The sequence below is a fragment of the Suricata suricatta genome, chromosome 12 (genome assembly GCF_006229205.1).
Source record: "Suricata suricatta isolate VVHF042 chromosome 12, meerkat_22Aug2017_6uvM2_HiC, whole genome shotgun sequence".
NCBI classification, from domain to species: domain Eukaryota; kingdom Metazoa; phylum Chordata; class Mammalia; order Carnivora; family Herpestidae; genus Suricata; species Suricata suricatta.
This window is the reverse complement of record NC_043711.1, coordinates 77,227,824-77,248,639: the sequence shown is the minus strand read 5'-3', so window position 1 is coordinate 77,248,639 and position 20,816 is coordinate 77,227,824. Positions and strand designations below refer to the sequence as shown.

At 54.5% G+C, this 20,816-nt stretch overlaps 1 protein-coding gene and 1 pseudogene across 2 annotated transcripts; one reads left to right on the top strand and one right to left on the bottom strand.

Moving 5' to 3' along the window:
* The first annotated feature begins 6,053 nt into the window (after nucleotides 1-6,053).
* On the top strand, nucleotides 6,054-20,792 carry HSPA12B (heat shock protein family A (Hsp70) member 12B). 2 transcript variants are annotated; one of them, XM_029916266.1, is made up of 12 exons: nucleotides 6,054-6,109; nucleotides 7,910-8,007; nucleotides 9,030-9,154; nucleotides 12,929-13,115; nucleotides 13,451-13,576; nucleotides 13,881-13,997; nucleotides 15,950-16,124; nucleotides 17,033-17,119; nucleotides 17,569-17,673; nucleotides 17,782-18,040; nucleotides 18,509-18,612; nucleotides 19,232-20,792. In XM_029916266.1, the coding sequence occupies exons 1-12, from the start codon at nucleotides 6,067-6,069 to the stop codon at nucleotides 19,867-19,869; spliced, it is 2,064 nt and encodes a 687-aa protein (XP_029772126.1). In that variant the 5' UTR covers nucleotides 6,054-6,066; the 3' UTR covers nucleotides 19,870-20,792. The 2 variants fall into 2 exon arrangements, with proteins under 2 accessions (XP_029772126.1, XP_029772127.1); XM_029916267.1 differs by having other exon boundaries at nucleotides 13,472-13,576; nucleotides 19,232-19,869.
* LOC115273274 lies at nucleotides 11,242-11,877 on the bottom strand (annotated as a pseudogene).
* Nucleotides 20,793-20,816: the final 24 nt, after the last annotated feature.

Sequence of the window (20,816 nt, the reverse complement as noted above, 5' to 3'; positions counted from 1 at the left end):
GGGGGGGGGTTCCTCCCAGAGAGGAGAAAGGCGGCGAGCTGTGCCGTCCTATCGGTCCTGGGGTGTTGGCTGAGAACCGCCCCCCACCCCCAAACTCCAAAACTTCCTAACCCTGGGGGGCCGGGATGGGGACAGATCCTGCAAGGCATTCTCTCCACTGGGGCTGCGGGTTCGGAAAAGCAGTTTGGAGCAGAGACCTTGGGCTCACACCCAGGCTTTGGAACCCCACACAGGCACTGCGGAGTCGCGGATGGGGGGGGGGTGGAGCTGGAGAGACCCCTGCGCTGAGGTGGGGGTGGGGCAGGGGGGCTGGAGTGGGGCCAGGGTCTGCTCCAGTAAGCCAGTTTGTGGAGAACACAATGCCTAGGCCAGACGTGGAGACCTGGGGGTTGGGGGTGGGATATGGTCTGGTGGGAGAGGGAGGTCTTAGGGCCTATGGTCTGGGAAGCTCGAGAGTGGCAGTGACCAGGATGCCACAGTTCCAGACTGTGGGCTGGCCTTCTGACCGGGCACCTCTGGATTCTCTCCAGTGGCCATCTGCTGGGGGATGGGGGGAAAGGGCAGGTGAGGTGGAGGCTGGGTTCCCTGTAGGAGCAATGGAGCCAGTATGTAAAGCAAGCTTGTGTTGTGGGGAGAGAGACTGGGAGGGAGGGAGCTCTAAAATATGGCCTCAATGAGAGAGCAAGGGCAGCTTTAGAGCCCCCAGAGGTAAGGGAGGTAATGGGGGACTGGTGGGCAGAGATGGGAGGGGCTTCAAGCCTTGGGCTCTGTGGGATAGAGGTTGTTTGTGAACTGGGGACTGTTGCTCCCATGGTGAGGACCCAAAGCGGGTGGGGCAGGATGTATGGAAAGAAAAGTTGAGGACAGGGAGGGGCCATGGGAGGTCATTTATGTCACCCCCTGCCTCAGCACAGGAGGAGGCAGCCTCCCTACCCCATAGCCTCCTATTGGTCCCTCTCCTGGAGGGCTCCTCTTTAGAGACAAACTGGGGCAGCCCTTTGGATGCCCTTTCTGATCTGTTCCTTGGCCCTGGTTGGCCCAATGGGTGGCTTGGGAGAAATGCCTGCGGCCTTTCTGCCTGCTGACAGAATCTCATTCCATTAAAGGGCTGGCAGAATGCTGAGCAGAGAACAGTGGATGGGAGAGACAGGGTCCAGTGAAAGGAAGCCTGCAGGGGATGCAGGGGAACTGTGAAGATCAGGGTGGGCTCTTTGTCCTCATAGGCAGAGGACAGATATGTGTGGAGCCCTGAAATCCAGTAACACCACACACCCTGAGTGTTCTTTGGGAGCATAAGTACCCAGCCTTAATGTCCCCTCCCCAGGAAGAGATCCTTGAAAATTCTCCCCATCAGGCCAGAAGTCCTAGGCTTTAATGAGTCCAGGAAGCACTCTGGAATGGGAGACTCCCTTTTCGAGTCTCTATTCAGCCACACCCTGTCCTGGTCCCCAGTGACTGATAGGTCACTGATAGGTCATACCCATTGGGTAGAAGTCAGGGCCAGTGGTCAGTGTGAAGCTGAAGATTTGAGATCAATATGAGGCCAAGTGCCAGGGGTCAGTCCATGGGAAGGTTAAGGGTCTGTCTGTGGGCAGGGTAGGGATCAAGCTGGGGCCAGAGTTTAGCCTGTGCTTGTAGCCAGGAAACGAACTTACTTTCTGTGTAAATCCAACTGCCCTGCCCAGTTATGTTCAAACCCATGAGCATCACCAGTCTGAAATTAGTGGGCCCCTGTGATGGAGATCGCCTTTGCCCCATTTGCAGCTGTGGAATCTGCCCCAGTTGTAGCTTGGAGGAACCAATACTGTCCTTAAATGTTTCTGGGTGTGTATGCATGATGGTGGATGTCCCAAAGATATATGGGGCCACCACCCCCTTCTACCTCCAACTCTCAAGGAATTGGCAGGATCCTCCTTCTTTAACACAGATTGATTCAGGTCCTCTCTTCCTCCTTAAAGAACTCAGCATGATTAGAATGAAAGTCAATAAGACGAAAAACTCCTAACAAGAGAAGATTCAGAATCCACATCATGAAGGATAAGAACAACTGCTCACATCTGGGGCACCCGGGTGGCTCAGTTGGTCCAACTTCAGCTCAGGTCATGATGATCTCACTGTTTGTGAGTTCCAACCCCACATCAGGATCTGTGCTGACAGCCCAGAGCCTGGAGCTGGCTTCAGATTTTGTGTCTCCCTCTCTCTGCCCCTTCCCCCCCACCTCAAAAATAAATAAACATTAAGAAAAAAAAAAACGGCAACTTCTCACATCTATCCAAGTTTCTGCCCTTATTAACCACCTTCCTTACCTGGACTTGTAGGTCTTAACAAGCCCCCTGTGTAACCCACTTTATAGGAAAGACACTGAAGCACAGAGAGGTGACATGACGCACTCTGGCCAGGTGCAATAATAAATCCTTGCAGGCCTTGACACCCTAGTGTAGGCACGATCCGTGTCAACATACTCAGAGACAGGAGATAACTGGACGAGCTTCAGATAGCCAGGGGGGCTGTAGCCACACAGTTTGGACATGGAATCCAGCTTAGAGGGATGACTCCTGAGTCTTTTTTTTTCCTGGTAGTTCTAGATTGATTCTCCTCTAAATACAAAAATCTTCATCCAGAAAATCCATTTCATTCATTCAGCCACTTAGCACAGAGCCTGACACAAAGAAATGCTCAATAAGTTTTTGCTGAAGAATTGAAACAACAGACCCATAGGGCTGTCAGCTTCCCCTTGTGGCCTCTATCCAGCGTGTACTGTGATCAATACTGTCAACTCTCTCAGAGGGAGAAAAACTTGATGTATACTGTTTGCCAATGACTGTGGTGTAAATACTTCTATCATGGCTGATTTCAAATTAACGGTGTGATGTCTGTGAATGCACAGTTGGGAAGAGATGCAGAATCAGCTCTTGTAGCTGGGAAGGACCACCTCCAGCATACCACTCCCTCTCCCTGAGCTGAGCCCCTATCCTGGCTTTCAAGGTCATACCTTTGTGCACTATTTGCCTTCCATTTTCTTAGCATCGCCCTGCTGCTCAGAGAGCCCAAAAGCAGCCCCTGTCTTTCCTGCGGTTCTCATTCCTGAGCATCCAACTGTGCGCCTCTGCTAACAGCAGGATTGCATGTATCTGGAAATTTCTATGGTGCTGGCCACGCAGGAATATCCTGGACATGACTGAGTGTCCATCCACGATGGGGCTGGGCTGTGTAAACTGTGTGAGCAAGGGTGCGTGCTGCACACGTGTGTGGTAGTGCCCAGCTCTGTGTCTGCCTGTGTTCTGTTAGCAAAACTTCCTGATCAGGCCACTGGCTACAGAGAGGGACTGGGCTCTGAGCAGCCTCACCTTTGTTTAGGGGGCTGCCGGGCCCACAGCTGAGGACCATAGCGTGGGTGATCTGAAGATTGGCCCAGGGACACGTTGAGCAGCATTCTCAAACTTTCATGTGCACAGAACTGCCTGGGATCTTGTTAAAATTCGAGTTTTGACTCAACAGGTCTTGGGCAGGACGTGTGGTTGTGCATTTCTAACAGCTCCCTGGGGCTCCAGTGCTGCTGCCTCTAGCCTGGCCCCCAGACACAAACTCAGGTTCCTCCCATCTTAGAAGAGAAAATGAAAACATATCCTCCCCTCCTCAGGCTTTCTGTTCCTCCAGCTACTTCCCTCACATCAGCCTCTGATCTCAGCAATGCTTCTTGAAAGTGCTCACTGCATTCTCTTACCCTCTGCTCTCTCCTTGCCCAGGCTCACTTGACTTCTACCCCATTTCCTTCATTTTTTAAAAATTAAAAAAAATTTTAATGTTTTATTTATTTTTGATACAGAGAGAGACAGAACATGAGAAGGGGAGGGGCAGAGAAAGAGAAGGAGACACAGAACCGGAAGCAGGCTCCAGGCCCTGAGCTAGCTGTCAGCACAGAGCCTGACGCAGGGCTCGAACCCACGAACGTGAGATCTGACCTGAGCCGAAGTTGGAGGCTTAACTGACTGAGCCACCCAGGCCCCCCATTTTTTAAAAATTTAAAAATATTTATTTATTTTTAAGAGACAGAGCGTGAGCAGGGGAAGGGCAGAGAGATAGGGAGACACAGAATCCGAAGCAGGCTCCAGGCTCTGATCTGTCAGCACAGAGCCCGACATGGGGCTCAAAACTCACGAACTGTGGGATCTTGACCTGAGCTGAAGCTGGCCACTTAACCAACTGAGCCACCCAGGCACCCCTCCGTCTCCTTCATCCTGCCGAAATGATTGGTCTGGGCCATGAGAACAGGTGTTTCAAGACTCATCTAATAACCTCTAAAGGCATCTAGCTTCACACACTTCTCTTAGATCTGAGATCTTAATGGGACCATAGCAAGCGTCCAGTCTTCCCAGGTAGCCCACCTTCCTCCAGCCAGCCTTTATTTACATGGTGGTTCTCCCTTCTCTTCCCCCACTACTCCCTACCAGGACTCTTTTGACCATGACTCCCAAATGTGCATCTCCCCCTCGGCTTTCTCTTTGACCTCTGCATCAAACATCATCTGGCTCATCAGTCTGTCCTCTGGGCAGTTTCAAAACTGCACCCAGAACTCTGCCCCTTTCCCCTGCCAGCCTGCCCTTCTCCAGTATCCTCCATCTCACTGTCCATCTGCTAGCCCGAATTGGACAATGACACCCTTGACATCTTCTTCCTAATCCCCCATATCCAATCTGGCCATCTTCCATCAGCCCTGTTGGTCCCTCTAACTTCAGAACTCCACTTCCTTCTCAAGTCACATAGCTACCACCATCTGTCGCCTGGTGCCCCATGGGGCTTCTGCTTCCAAACTGCCTGCTTCACTCTGCACTCTCCATACAGCCAGAGGGACTTAAAAAATTTTTTTTAATATTTATTTTTGAGAGAGAGGGAGAGAGAGCATGAGCAAGAGAGGGAGGGCAGAGAGAGGAAGACACAGAATCTGAAGCAGCCTTCAGGCTCCCAGGTGTCAGCACAGAGTTCTACATGGAGCTCAAACTCGCAAACCATGAGATCAAACCGGAGTCAAAGTTGGATGCTTAACCGACTGAACCACTCAGGTGCCCCCAGAGGGACTTTTCGTTTATTTATTTTTCTTTTATAGTTTATTGTCAAGTTGGTTTCCATAAGAGGGACTTTTTATTTTTTTTATTAAAAAAATTTTTAATGTTTATTTTTGAGAGACTGAGAGAGACAGATTGTGAGCAGGGGAGGGGCAGAGAGAGAGGGAGACACAGAATCCAAAGCAGGCTCCAGGCTCTGAGCTGTCAGCACAGAGCCCACACAGGGCTCGAACCCACAAAACGAAGATCATGACCTGAGCCCAAGTCAGACACTTAACCAACTGAGCCACCCAGGCACCCCAAGAGGGACTTTTTAAAATGCAGATTTAGTCACGTCCCCATCTCTGCTCTGCTACTTCAAACTTTTCAAGATTTGCTGTTCTCTTTCATATAAAAACCAAGTCTAAAATAGGGTTCCAGAGGATCTGCCTTCAGGATCAGCTCAGCCCAGCCCAGCCCAGCCCAGCCTCTCTCCAGCCTTACCGAGCCCTTCTGCTTGGTTTGTATCAAGCTGTGACCTTGACAGCCTCATTTGTAATCTCAGATTCACTTGGGTGATCTGACTGTAATCAGTTTCCCCACCAGGCTGTGGGCCCCCAGGGCAGGAACAGTGTCTCTCTGGGTCAATAATGTCTGCTAACACCTGGCACAGAGTGGGCATTCAGAAACATTTAGGAGCATCCTGATTCCAACAAAGCAAATGCTAAGACATTTCAGAGACAGGCTGGCACTGTGGGACTGAACGTTAGTCGAACCTAAGGAATTCTGTTAATATTGCCACACATGATGATGGTGTTGTGACGACGTTTGTGAAGTCTTTATCTGTTGAAGCGACACATTGAAGAATTTATAGGTGAAACAACGAGATGTCTGGGATTCGCTTCAAAGGACTCTAGCCAAAACTAAACAACTAAAATAAATAAGCTTTCAATGAGGGAACAAAGGAACAAATAAATGCCATTCTGTTTCTCTGTTCCTGTTGACAGTCACAGGGCCTGCAGAGATGCTGGCTGTCCCAGAGATGGGCCTGCAGGGACTGTACATTGGTAAGACTCTCCCCACCTCCCCCAGCCTGTACCCTGACCCACCACCCCCCTCACCCTGGCACTGAGACCCACCCCCAGCCTGCTCATGGGCATCTCTTCCAGACGAGGTTCCTGCAAGAGTGTGTTTGTGCAGGAAGGTTGGTGCTGACAGGACTGTGTATGTGAGTGTGTGTCTGTGAGTGAGTGTGCACAGCAGATCTGTGTGCACAGGACTGAACGCATGGGTGTGTCTTGAGCAGAGTCTGTGTACTCGGAACCTGGTATGAGTGTGTGTGTGTGTGTTTGTCTGTGTCTGTGTCTGTCTGTCTACAGGCAGTCTGTGTGTACAAGGCCTTGTATGAGAGTGTATATATATTGTCAGGTGGTCCGCATGCATGGAATTCTGCATGTTTACACCTTCATCTGCCTGTGGCCTGGTCTGGGAGCAGGCTTCTGGGCCCTCTGCAGGGGTGGGAGGCCAGGAGGCAGGAGGGCCGCTCCTCAGGAAGTCCATTAACAAAGACCTGGTGGGCTGGGCCTTCCTTCCTGCCTCCCTTCCCAGGCCCAAGCCACAGCAACTTGGCCCCTCAAGCTGGAGCTGGTGGTGGCAGGGCTCAGGCCTGTACTGGCCTCTTAGAAAAAGGAGCCCTGGGAGACTGACCACCATAACCCTGACCCTCCAACACCTCAAGACAGACTCTGGCTCTGTCCAGGCACTTCCTAGAGTCTCCTTCATGTACATGTTCCCAGGGTATCTTAAGGCCTGGAAGAGCTGGGACCCATCAGGGCACACAGCAGGGTAGCTGCTTAAGGAACAGAGGACCTGGTTTAAAGTGAGCCAGACCAGTTGAAACATCCATGGGTCTTCACACCAGACCCCATCAGCCTCCCGGGCCAACTTCCCTGTCCCAAACATGAATCTCAGGGCAGCCCCAGAACCGCCAGCAGGGGCCTAAGAAAAGCCCAGCGGGATGGTGATGAGCCACCAACCTACAGCCAGGGAATGTCCAACCAGGCAGGCCCCTAAACTGCCTGATCCTCGAAGCCAGGCTTTGGGCTGCCTTCTGGAGCGGCTCTGTTTCCTCACAGCAAAGGTCCAGCTCGGTGCTGGGCCTGAGAGAGGGTTCCAGTGGGGCCTCCTGCCCCCAGATGCTAGCTCCAGGTTTCTCTGTGTTGTAGGGAAGGGAGGCTCAAAATCCAACTTCCTAGTGTTGTGGACACCCCTCAGGTCAGAGCTGGGCTGTGGAAAGCACTTTCTTGATCTGCACCACACACCCAGCTGGGTGCTATCCTTGGCTCTTGGTAGAGGGAGGGGGTTAGGGAGGGTGGGTCCCTCGGGTCCTGATTAGAACCATGTGGCCAAACTCTCATGGGGAGGGAAGCAGCCCCACCTCCTGCTCAGTTCCGTCTGCAGTTTCCCACCTCTTCTGGTTTCTCTACTCTCCACCCTCACCCTGCCCCGGGAGCCCACTCACCCCATGTCTCCTGCCCTCTGTCTCTGAACTCAGTCTCCCCCATTCCCCATAATGTTTTTCTGTCTCTCCTTCCCCTGCTGTGTCCTAGGGATGCTGGGGGAGACAAGGAGTCCTCAGGTGAGGCATGGGTTACCCTCCAGGGGTAGGTCACCTCAAATTGATAACAGGCCCTCAGTCCACCCCTGCCTGCCTCAATCCTGTCCTTCCTCCCTCCCCAACTATTTCCCCTTCTGCAGCAGGGTGGCCCTTGACTCAGCCCAGCAAGGAATGATGGAGAACCTTCCAGTGCCTGGCCATTGGCTCCTAACCTGATTGTGTGCCAGAGTGACTTGCCCTCTCTTTGCAGGCTCTAGCCCCGAGCGGTCCCCCGTGCCCAGCCCGCCCGGCTCCCCGAGGACCCAGGAAAGCTGTGGCATTGCCCCCCTCACACCCTCGCAGTCTCCAGTAAGCCTGGGAGCAGGGATCCTGGTGGTGGGTGACCTGGGTGGTGTGCTCCAGAGAGCAAAGCCTGGTGTCTGGCAGAGCCCCAGCAGGGCCTGGGTTGGGCTGGGGGTGCTGCCTGCATCTTGCCCCTGCACTCTGTAGTCGTGTCCCCCAAGAAGAGTTAGCCTTAGGTGACCTTGGAAAGTAGGGGTAACAATCTACTAAGGTGAACCCCATGTAACTAACACCCAAACAGCAGTGCTCTGGGATGACACCCACGGACCATAGCCTGCCTAGGGCAAGGAGATTTCTGACATGTAGTTACTTCCTCAGAGCACTGGGTCTCCCAGAGTTGCCCTCCTCCTGTCAACCACCACCCTGCCCTCCATGAATACAACTTTTATCTGGGGAAGAGAAGACACGTTGCTAAAAATCAGTTTGGAAACTTCCAGCTTGAAGTATCTAGGATATAACCTTCTCCCAACCTTGCTGGGTCACCCCACCCACGATGGTCTCACCCTAGTGATGCAGCCTGGAGACCCCCTTGTTCTTAGGGATCTGAGGCCTGGCCTGGGAGACGGCAGGAGCTGCTCTGGGTATGTGCACAGGCCTTTCTTCTCTGCCACAAAACTGACAGAATCTGGTTGTGTCACTGTGGCCACAAAGATCTAGGGAGTCAAATATACACAGGTCCGTGTGTTACTTAAGGTGCCCAGAGGAGTGAGAGTGCTCTCAGTGGGCCGGGGCTGTGCAGTGCGGTGCGGTGGGGGTGGGGCTCAGGCCAGCCAGGCAGAAGGTGGACAGAGAACTGAAAGAGGAAAGCAAGAGCTTAACCCAAAGCTGCAGAGGGTGACCTGAGAGGCCTTGGGCTTCGGAGCAGTTGCAGTTGCAGCGCTCAGCCTGGATCCTGGTAGGGGAGGGGATTTCGGGCAGGTGCTGATGCCAGGGCCAATCTGGACCACAGCCAAAGGAGAGAAGGGGGTTCGGCAGGCTGGCATTCAGGACCTTGGGCTGCTGCGTGACTCTGAGTCTTGTCTTCACAGAAGCCCGAGGCCCGAACCCCCCAGCATGCTCCCTTCTCTGTGGTGGTGGCCATCGACTTTGGCACCACCTCCAGTGGCTATGCCTTCAGCTTTGCCAGTGATCCTGAAGCCATCCACATGATGAGGTGAGGGTGGCTGGGCTGGGAGATTGGGGCGGTGGTGGGGGGGTCCTCACTCTCTGGGAGTGATGAGACATGGGGTCTTTCCAGAGCTCCCTCCATCCCTAGCCTGGGGCTTTCCGTGGGGGCAGAAAGTTAGAGGATGGGTCCTAGGCCTGGGCCCCATGCTCAATCAGAGCAACACCCAATAGAAGTATTGGGTTTCATTTTTTTTTTAAGTTTACTTGTTTATTTTGAGAGAGAGAGTGCAAGCAGGGGAGGGAGAGGGAGAGAGGGAGACAGAATCCCAAGCAGGCTGCATGTCAGCACAGAGCCCAACAGGAGACTCAAACCTATGAACCATGAGATCATGACCTGAGCTGAAATCAAGAGTCTGATGTTTAGCTGACTGAGCCACCCAGGCGCGCCTGGGCTTCATTTTTAACTTTAAGAAAAATGTTATTGAGATATAATAACCATACAGTTACATACACAAATCCCTTTCTGGGCTTATACACAAATGCACACAGACATATATGCACATATATGTGCTTATAAAATAAAAGTGGGAAGGGTGCCTGATGGCTCAGTCGGTTAAGCATCCAACTTAGCCTCAGGTTATGATCTCGCAGTCTGTGAGTTCCAGTCCTGCGTTGGACTCTGTGCTGACAGCTCAGAGCCTGGAGCCTGTTTCGGATTCTGTGTCTCCCTCTCTGTCCCTCCCCGACTCATGTTCCACCTCTCTTTCTTTCAAAAATAAAAACTAAAAAAAAGAATTTAAAATAGGAGAGGGATATCATACAACTTGCCTTACTTTAAGCTTTCAACGTTATTTTGTAGAGGTTTTGTGTCAACACATAAAGCCACAATTTTTCTTCTTCTTTTTTTTTTTTTTCAAATCCACCTGCTTTATTTTTTCTTAAAAAAGAAAAAGGAAAAAGGAACCAAGCAAACAAAAACAAAGCAGCCTTCTGGCTCCCTTGGGCTCTGGGCATGCATCTTGGTTGACAGGGCTGTTCTTTATAGCGGCTCCTGCTGAAGCCACAATTTTTTTTAACAGCAGCAGAGTATCCCATAATACAGACATAATTTGTCCATTTTTCTATTGATAGTTTCAGGAGGTTTCTTGCCCTCTAATTTTTCACTATTACAAAAAGTTCTGCAATGAATATCCTTTCTTGAAAACCTGTGCTGGGATCTGTGCAGTAGACTCCTAGAGGCAGATCCCTAGGTTCAACACCTCAAGTGAAGGACGGGGACGTGAAGAATCACAGGGCTGAGTTGACAAGCTGTTATGAAAGAGATGTTAAAAAATCCATTCTGATATCTGTTCAAACAAAACATTTGTTTGACACTCCCCTCTAGGCCTCAAGATCCTGATCCTTTATGTCTTAGTGAAGCTGCAGCCAGTAGGTGGAAGGCCCTTCTAGAAGACCCCAAAGCTCCAACCCAGATTGGGATGGGGGAGCAAAGGGGCTTCCCCAGGGCCCAGATGGATAGGTAGCAGGGTGGATGGAGAAACAAACATAAGGGTTACTTCTCCAAAGATACAAGGGACTTGACCTGCATAAGCATGAACTGCCCTTCCCCTTTCTCTGCTCCATCCACATCCACATGAGGCCACAATGGCTCTGGGCACTTACAGCCCTCTAGGAGCTGCAGGACATCCCAGCTGGCATGTTAGCGCACATAGCTGAGACCTTGCTGCACCCCATGCTGGGGTGGAGGACACAAGAAAGGGACACTGTCTCAGTCTTGCAGAGGGTACAGTCACAGGAAGTAATTGGGGGACATCTTGGCTTCTTCCCAAACCCTTCCCACCTCTACCACCCACGAAGTCCTGTCATTTCTACCTCCCTAGTACCTCTGGAACACCTAGCCACTTCTCTCCATGACCACCACCCCTAAGTTCAGTCCCACCCACTCTCACCTGAGTGGTTGCAAAATCTTCCTCTCTGATTTTCCTTCTCCATTTTTCCTCCCCTCCATCAGTTACCACATGGGGGCCAGTGACTTTTCTTTTTTCCTTCCTTCCTTCCTTCCTTCCTTCCTTCCTTCCTTCCTTCCTTCCTTCCTTCCTTCCCTTCCCTTCCCTTCCCTTCCCTTCCCTTCCTTCCTTCCTCCTTTCTTTCTTTCTTCCTTTCTTTCTTTCTGTCTGTCTTTCTTTCTTTCACTGGCTAAGCAGCTTTATTAGAGAAAATCAGGATTACAAAGGACTTAAGAGTTGGCATTGGGGCCCTTCTTTTGGCAATGTGGGGCACAACATTAACAAAGCACCAGTTTTACTGCATCCACTGCTTGGCCTGGCCTGTCTTCTTTTTCTTCTGCTTGGCCACTTTGAGAGTCTGCCCCCTTACTTTCCCAGTATGGCCCAGAGAACCATGGACTTTACTTCCAAATATGTGGATGGTTACTCCAGAGTGGTCAGAGCTTCCACCCCACACAGGCCCTGGTAGCTTCATCTTCTAGAGACGTGCTTGTCAGGAGCACGATTTGATCTCTTTGGAGCATTGCCCTCCAACAAGTCTATGTGAGCCTTGATCTGGGCAACTGTCTCCTGGCCAGTCACCTCGAGGGTGTGTAGCTCTTGGGTGCGAACAAAAAGCTGCATACCAGCGACTGAATGGCGGTCACTGCTGCCGCTACCACAAAGATGGACCAGTGACTTTTCTAAAGGCAAATGTGGTCATGATTCTTCATTTTTCTTCTTAAAATCCACCAAGATGGGGGCGCTTGGGTGGCTTAGTCTTTAAGCATCCGACTTCAGCTCAGGTCATGATCCCATGGTCTGTGGGGGCTCGAACCCATGTTGGGCTCTGTGCTGACAGCTCAGAGGTTGGAGCCTGCTTCAGATTCTGTGTCTCTCTCTCTCTTTCTGACCCTCCCCCTCTTACTCTCTGTCTCTATTTCTCAAAATAAAATAAAGACATAAAAAATAAAAAAAAATTAACCCACCAAGACCATTCAGATGTGGCATTTGATGCTCTTCCCTAGCTGACCTTAACATTCCTGTATTTTCTTCTGCATATTGAGCCAGCCTATAGCTGGTTCTCCCTGCTCTTTCACACCTCTAAACATTCCACATGCTGTTCTTTCTGCCTGGATTCCCAGTTCTCTCCCCTAAAGGATGCAGGGACAAGCTTGGCCCACAGGCTTCAGCTCATCAGAGAAGTTAGAGGAAAGGAAGAAGTAAGTTGCCAGACCAATGAACTAGACCGGAAGTTCTGGGTGGAGGTCCAGATGGTGCCTGCAGATAGGGAGGCTTGGAATGTCATTCAAGTTTTGGGGTCCTGTTGGAAGTGCAGTCAACTGGGGTGTAGCTATTGAAGTGGGTCAGATAGGAATGATCATGAATGCCTTGAAGTAGCTTGGCAATGCAAGACAGTCTAGGGGAGGGCACACCATCTGACTGGGAGAGAGCCTCTGCTAGAGTCCTCAAGATACATCAGGAGGCCAGCCCCAGGCAGGTGGATGATGGCTTGCTGCTGCTTAAGGGTACAGAGAACCAAAGTCCAATGGTGTACCTCATGGGAAGCAGGAGCTGAAATGTTGATGGGTCCCGTGGCCTCATGGATAGAAAGGATCCCATAAGCAGCATTTTATGGAGATTTGAGTGGATGCCAAGCACTGTCTTCACAAGAACCCTAAGTCGTAAGTACTATTATTATCTCCATATTACACTTAGGAAGACTGCTGCTCAGGAAGGCTAGGTGGCCTGCCCAAGGTCACACAGCTAATGCCAGAGCGGGTACCCGAACCCAGGGTTTCGCTGACCACACTGACAGTCCTGTGCCTCCACAGGAAATGGGAGGGCGGGGACCCAGGAGTAGCCCACCAGAAGACCCCCACCTGCCTGCTGTTGACGCCGGAGGGCGCCTTTCACAGCTTTGGCTACACCGCCCGAGATTACTACCACGATCTGGACCCTGAGGAGGCGCGGGACTGGCTCTACTTCGAGAAGTTCAAGATGAAGATCCACAGCGCCACCGTAAGGCACATTCTGGCTCCGGACGGTCTAGCCAGGGAGGCGGGGGCAGGAGGGGTAAGGGCGGGGCTCAAGAAGGGGTAGCCAAGATAATGAGGTAATGGATGAGGAGAGGATGAGGGGGCGGGGCTTGGAAGTCCGAGCTGTAGAGGGGCTAAGGGGCGAGGCCGGGATTAGAGGAAGGGCGGGGCTAAAGAGAGGGGCTGCGGATTTCACTAAAGTAGGTCTAGCGGGAGAGCGCAGCCGAGCCCACACTCCAGAGGGGAAGCACCAGGAAATGGGGTGATTTTCAGAGAGAGTTTGTCAGGAAATGGGGGCAGAGCTATGGCCTCTTGCAGAATCGCCTATGTCCCTGCCAGGATCTCACCTTGAAGACCCAACTAGAGGCCGTAAATGGAAAGAAAATGCCTGCCCTGGAGGTGTTCGCCCACGCACTGCGCTTCTTCAAAGAGCATGCCCTTCAGGTGTGCTGTGGCCCCATCCTTGCCCACGGGGACAGGGACCGCCCCCCCCTCCACCAAGTCCGTCTTTTCCTGTCAGCCCATCCGTTAGAGGTCAGAGGTCATTTTCTCTAGCCCCTGCCTTCCTATCTGATGGAGCCTGCATGGGCCATATGGGTGTTGGTGGGGGGGGTGTCCAGAATTCTTTCAGCTCAGCTGGGAAATCCTTCCTGAGGCCTGATTAGTTCCTCCAACTCCCATAGAAGGCTGAAGACCCCCCGCCCACAACCCAAGCCAGCCTACCTCTCATTGCCCCCTCCTGCTCCAGGAGCTGAGGGAGCAGTGCCCATCGATGCCAGAGAAGGACACTGTACGCTGGGTGTTGACGGTGCCCGCCATCTGGAAACAGCCTGCCAAGCAGTTCATGCGTGAGGCTGCCTACCTGGTGAGGATGTGCAAGGCAGAGCAGTGGCTCTGGAGGGCTCTAGGGATGGCCCCAGACCTTCATTTACCCACCACCCTTGGGACCAGTAATTGTGTGAAGACCTCTGACCTTCCCCTGCTGGGCATTTTGGAAGGCAGTCGCCACCAGGAGAGGGTGTGAGCCTGCAGGAACAGAGAGCAGAGGGACAAGAGGCACGGCCCAGGCCAGTTTCGCCAGTGTCTTAAGTCAGGTTTCCTAGCAAAGCGCAAGATGGGAATTCCTGTGCATGTGGTGTATTGGAGAAGGGCTCTCAGAAGAAAGAGTGAGGGAAATGGGTCAAGAGAAAGAGCTGAGCAGGAATGTGGTCTCAACTGGAGTCTAGCCTCAGCCTGATCCCATGAAGAGCACCGGAGGGAGAACTGTACCCAGCAGTTGACCACAGTAAAGCAAGGGGGCCTGCTCTTTGTATATCCATATCAGTCAGTCAGTGATTGCTGGGGGTGAGGGGAAAACCTCTCCAAGTAAGGTGGTTTCCATTCAGCTGAGGGCAGTTCTCCAGAGAAGGGGACAGCTGGGAGCCAATAGCAGCCAACACACAGTAGCTGGGCAGGGCACCAAGAACATCCACTTCAGCTGGCTCTGGTATTTTCAGTGACACCACCACCACCATGGCCCAACCACTGTAAGCTCTTCAGTAGGGGAAACAGGACTGTGAAACTATGAGGTAATTTGGGTCCATGCTTCCTGGACTTCCTACTGTAAGAGATGCCCAAAGGGCTGGAGACTGGGGAGACCTGAGTGCACAACACAGGTGCCCCCACCTCCAGTAAGATGAGGTGGGGAAAGAGGGGAGCACAGCCTCTGAGAGCAAGACTCATTGCTTGGTCCTACCCCTGGGGCCTTGGGGGGCACCCAAGGACCTCCAAAAGACTTGCCCATGCACCTCCTGGAAGATACCAGAGCTCCCAACCGCCCCCCCCCCCGCCCCTGCCATGCACCTGTGGGCCAGGAATACCCCAGGAGCCAGGTCTACAGGTGCCTACACTTGTCACTGGAAAGAGCAAACCCCAAAGTGGTGGGCACCCCCTCTGCAGAGACCAGGATGAAAGCAAGGCTGTGCCCAGCCAGAATAAACACCCCCCCCCCCCACTCTAGTGCCCCTTGCTGGTTTATCCACCCTGCTTCCTCCCACATGTTCCTGGCTGCCAGCTCAGGAAGGGCTGGCCCTGGGCAGGAAGTCTCCATACCCACCCGTGCCCACCCCCGACCTGGTCAGAATCCAGGGAATCCCACAAAACCATAAAGTACTTCCCACAGGGCTCCCCTGTTCTGATACAGGAAGTAACAGATCCCAAGTGTTTTTCTCCTTTAGCTGGCCCATCCTGGTGCCTGGAATTTCACTGTTGAGAGTCTCCTGGTGCATATATTTGATTCTCTGGGGAACAGAGTTCTCCTGGAACTCCCTGGAAGTGGGGAGAGGCCTGTGGCTATTGTCTGACACCAGCCTGGTGAAGGAACAGGGCTCAGTAACCCACAGGGGACTGCCCCCTCCACCTCCTCTGATTGGTCGTCTGCCCATTACACCCCATACACACTGTGCTAACAGCCTCAGGCAGGGCTCAGCTGGCCAGTCCTGCACCTATGAAGGGGAACTTGCTGCACCCTGGGCCACCTTGGTCAGCTTGAAGGGGCGCATCCCAGATGCTCTAGGCTTTCACTGCCTGGGGTCTCCTCCTGCTGGGCAATCCCATGGGTAGTCTTGGTCATGGCCATGCCCCTCCCCAACCTGGTTACAGGGTAGCTGCGAGGCAGCTCCAAATTTGTGCAGCTTGGAGGGGCCTGAGAGTCCTAGCATGGGTGAGGTGTGATGGGGAGGAGGTGGGAGCCCCAAAGGCCCTGGTTGCCTGCCCTAAGGTGCAGATATGACACTTGGCCCATGGAAGTCCCTGGCACCACCCACCACCTATTCCCAGGCTGGCCTGGTGTCCAGGGAGGATGCAGACCAACTACTCATCGCCCTGGAGCCAGAGGCTGCCTCTGTCTATTGCCGCAAGCTGCGTCTACACCAGCTCATGGACCTAAGCAGCCGGGCTCCGGGCAGTGGACGCCTGGGTGAGCGCCGCTCCATCGACTCCAGCTTCCGGCAGGGTGAGCTGTGCTCAGGGGCACTGCCTGGTGGTATTACATTTGCCCTGGGGGGGCGGGGGCCAAAGGGTCACTGAGGCCAGACACTTGGCCATGTCCCACATGAAGAGGAGACACCCCCCTCCCCCAGCCCAGTCTGAGAGGACAGAAACATCTCTGGTGGAATTCAGTCTGAGGGAGGAGGTGCAGCTCTGCCCTGAGGGAGCCCAATCTGAGGATAGAGATTTCACCTTGTCCTAGGGGAGCACTGTCTGAGCAGGGCAGGACTCCATTCGGGTCCTGATTCTGAGGGTAGGGGGAAACAACATGCCTTGAGGGGAAGTGCTCAGCTACCGAGAAAGGAGGAAGTCAGCCCCAACTCTGAGCCAATGGTGGTCTTTGGTTTTCTCTTCAACAGCCAGGTAACCAGCAGCCCCTCCCATCCTGGTATATCAGCTGGCTTTCCCCTCCCCCACAACAGCCCTGAGCTGCTCCTACCAAGCTCAAGCTCCAGTGCCAGGGGTGGGCACTGAGACAGCTATGGTGAATCTTAGTCACTCTCCCAGATACCATCTCCCATGACTACAAGTCCCCAGTCCCCCTGGGTCCCCCAAGACCTCTCCCCCAGCCACATACACAGCTCCTCTAAGCTCTCCTAACCCCTGTTTTTGCAGTAGCCTGAGCCCGCCTGAGTTAAGGCAATGTCCTGAGACCAGAGATACTTCCCCTTAGCTGTTGGTCACTGCACCTGAGATTACCCCATCCTTTGAGGTTCAGCACTGCCTTCTCCTAGTTAGGAGTAGAGCAGGAGTTTCAGGAGACCTGGCTGCTCCAGATGCTCGTGGAGGGTGAAGGTGGGAAGATGGGGGTTGAGTGTGGTAGCTGAGGCACCTCCTTCTAACCACACTGTCCTGCTGCCCCTCAACCCCCAGCCCGTGAGCAGCTGCGCCGGTCCCGCCACAGCCGCACGTTCCTGGTGGAGTCCGGAGTAGGAGAGCTGTGGGCAGAGATGCAAGCAGGTGGGGGAGGGGGATGCAGGGGTGTTTCTTGGGCCCTGAGGGTCACCATATGCTGATAGGGGGCATGGGAACATTTACAAAGTGAGGTCCAGATGTTTGGAACCCAGACCCTCCTCCATCAGCTGCACCTAACCTGGCAGTCTCCTCATGGTCACCTGCAGCCCCACCCCACTCAGCCACGCCCCTAATTCCTACTTCTGGAGATTCTCTGCGGATGGAGTTGCAGAGCCTTGGAAACATTTTCCTCCCAAACCTTGCGCCCCGTACCCATTGGTGTAAAGGTCAAGCACCTGAAGTCCCTTCCAGCCACCCCAGCCCCATCTTCCCTGCAGCAAGGCTAGCAACTGGGGCAGGGCGGGGGAAGGGGGGGAGGGAGGTGAATCTGGAAGGGGTGCAGAGCTGAGGGTGCAAAGCAGGCCAGGAGTGTGTGCTCATGTTCGCCGCCGCAGGAGACCGCTACGTGGTGGCAGACTGCGGGGGAGGCACGGTAGACCTGACTGTGCACCAGCTGGAGCAGCCACATGGCACCCTCAAGGAACTCTACAAAGCATCTGGTGAGTAGCCAGGCAGTACCCTTGGTGCCCAGCACGCCCAGGCCCCGCCAGGGCCCTCTGGCGGCTGAGTCTGCGCTGACGCCTCCTTCACTCCCTGCCGGACCTCAGGTGGCCCCTATGGCGCGGTGGGTGTGGACCTGGCTTTTGAGCAGCTGCTGGGCCGCATCTTCGGAGAGGACTTCATCGCCACCTTCAAAAGGCAACGCCCGGCAGCCTGGGTGGATCTGACCATCGCCTTTGAGGCCCGCAAACGCACAGCAGGCCCACACCGCGCAGGGGCGCTCAACATCTCGCTGCCTTTCTCCTTCATTGACTTCTACCGCAAGCAGCGGGGCCACAACGTGGAGACAGCCCTGCGCCGCAGCAGGTGGGCCTGGGGACCAAGGACTCAAGCAGGGTTTGTGGATGTTGGACGCCCCTGCAAGGAAAGATGTGGGCCCCGGAGGACACTGGGAGATCTGCCCAATCTGTCCTGTGCACATGTCTTGCCAGCTGATGGCAGGGGAGGGGCATAAGCACCCAAGCTAGAATCTGCAGGCCAAACTGTGGCAAGAGAATCTTGAGTCCCGGGGGGAAGGGACGACATTTTCTTCTTCCCCGCACCCCCACCATGCCAGCCAGGGTGCCTTGGCTCCTCTGCCTGGAGGCTCCTTTCCTGGGACTTCATGCCTGGAACTGGAGCAGGCAGATGGCTAAAAGCTCCTCTGGGAATTGGGGGGAGGGGGGAGGACACAACATGCAGTCAGTGCCCAGTGCACATAGGCCTGGAGCGGGGGTAGGACTCCAGACCCCAACCCATGAGCCTGTGTTCCCCCCCTCCCCCCGCCACCAACAGTGTGAACTTCGTGAAGTGGTCCTCACAGGGGATGCTCAGGATGACTTGCGAGGCCATGAACGAGCTCTTTCAGCCCACGGTCAGTGGGATCATCCAGCACATAGGTGAGTGCCTGAACTTGGGTCCTCCATTAAACCCCACATTCACACTCAGATGCAGCAATGATCCCTCCTTATTAGTGCCTAGAAACCTTCACACATCCATATACTGGAATGAGACCCAGAATCATCTGGAACAACCGGAGGACACAGTGTGGTGGGTATTGAGCTAGGAGGGATGAGGTGTACAGTCCCTCTGGTGCCTCGGTTTCCTCATTTATAAAATGGGGTGCCTCGGTTTCCTCATTTATAAAATGGGGTGATAGCACTGGGTTCCCAAAACTGTTAATCACAGGGACATAAATGAGCTGAAGTACTAGAGATGCGCCCACAGGGGGCAGTAGGCACTGTAAATGCCTATCCTTATCTCTCCCCCTCCATGACGTGGAGAGGAAAAATGGGTAGAGTGTCGGGGAAGCAGAGCCCATGAAGGCTGCCTGGAGCACTCAGTGAAAACTTGTTTTTTCTTCCTCAGAACCGTTTTAGGGTGAAATGGCTACTTTCTAGTTGCCAGCAGGGTGCAGGTTGGTGGAGGGGAAGTGCCCGTGGTCGCACAGGGTGGCCTCAGAGGCCGGTGCTCTGTCTCACCTCCCCTTCCATCCTCTCCTCCCGCCCCCTCCCGCAGAGGAGCTGCTGGCGCGGCCAGAGGTGCAGGGCGTGAAGCTGCTGTTCCTGGTGGGCGGCTTTGCCGAGTCCGCCGTGCTGCAGCACGCGGTGCAGGCGGCGCTGGGCCCCCGCGGCCTGCGCGTGGTAGTCCCGCACGACGTGGGCCTCACCATCCTCAAGGGCGCGGTGCTGTTCGGGCAGGCGCCGGGTGTGGTGCGGGTGCGGCGCTCGCCGCTCACCTACGGCGTGGGCGTGCTCAACCGCTTCGTGGCTGGGCGCCACCCGCCCGAGAAACTGCTAGTCCGCGACGGCCGCCGCTGGTGCACCGACGTCTTCGAGCGCTTCGTGGCCGCCGAGCAGTCGGTGGCCCTGGGCGAGGAAGTGCGGCGCAGCTACTGCCCAGCGCGCCCGGGCCAGCGGCGCGTGCTCATCAACCTGTACTGCTGCGCCGCCGAGGACGCGCGCTTCATCACCGACCCAGGCGTGCGCAAGTGCGGCGCGCTCAGCCTGGAGCTGGAGCCTTACGACGGGGCGTCCTCCGGCCGCCGGGAGATCCGCGCTGCCATGCAGTTTGGCGACACCGAGATTAAGGTCACCGCCGTCGATGTCAGCACCAATCACTCCGTGCGCGCCTCCATCGACTTTCTTTCCAACTGAGGGCGCGCGCGGTTGCCTCGCCCGTTCCCCAGCGCCAGGCTCCGCCCTCTTGTGGTCGCTGGGTCGGCTCCGGTGGACAGAGCTGCGAGTTCTGAAGTCGCACCTCTTCCCTCACCCTCCTGCCCGGGGATATAAGGTCGCAGGATGGGTGGGGACAGACTCTGGCTTTGGAATTGGCCCAAGTCCGCTGACTGGAAGGCTGCAGAGCCCTGCCAAGGGCTGAGGTCAAGGAGTCAGAAGAGGTTTGTAAGACGGTGCGCCCACAGGGGGCACGTGACCCCAAAGGAAGACTGCACCAGAAGACCAAGGTCTGGCCTGAACTGGAAGGGGTCGGGGGAGGCGTGGAAGTAGCTGGGAGAGACCGAGCAGGGCCGCTGCAGGAGGAGCCGCAGGAGGAAGGAGGATGTGCAGGGCTTTGGCCTGAAGGGCCGCGTGCGTGGATTGATGGGCTCAGCCTGCACAGGGAGCTGGGCAGAGCAGCACTATGCCGCAGAAAAATGGCGGGGGACTGGCACGAGAGGCATAGGGGTATAGGACCTTCCTGGGCGTGCCTGACCATCCAAGTGTGGCTGTTAATTTTAAAACTTTCTCAATAGGCTAATGAGGAGGATACAGGCTGAAGGCACTTAGGAAAGGATGTGGGGGAACATGCCGGAGGTGGGGGGCTTCCTTCAAGACAAAGGACTCCTGAAAAGGCCCCGAGGGCAGCCTATGAATGACCCACTTGCACCCTATCCCAGCTACCCAAGCGCAGTGGGGCTTGGGGAGCTGTAGGGTAGACAGAAGGAGCACTAAGAGCTGATCCTGGCTCTGCCATCAACTCAGTGTGCCATTGGGACATTCCCTGCCCACTCATGACATGCAGCTGCCCCACCTACCTGAGAACCCTAAGGTGACAATAAAGCATTTATGCTTCAGGTGAAGCCAGAGCATGCTGATATCTCACA

Bases quoted from the DNA above. Each gene is read 5' to 3' on its own strand.
- HSPA12B (XM_029916266.1), top strand. From the start codon at position 6,067: ATGCTGGCTGTCCCAGAGATGGGCCTGCAGGGACTGTACATTG. The intron at 13,577-13,880 runs GTGTGCTGTGGC...CTCCTGCTCCAG, and splicing joins TCAAAGAGCATGCCCTTCAG to GAGCTGAGGGAGCAGTGCCC. The intron at 18,041-18,508 runs GTGGGCCTGGGG...CGCCACCAACAG, and splicing joins ACAGCCCTGCGCCGCAGCAG to TGTGAACTTCGTGAAGTGGT.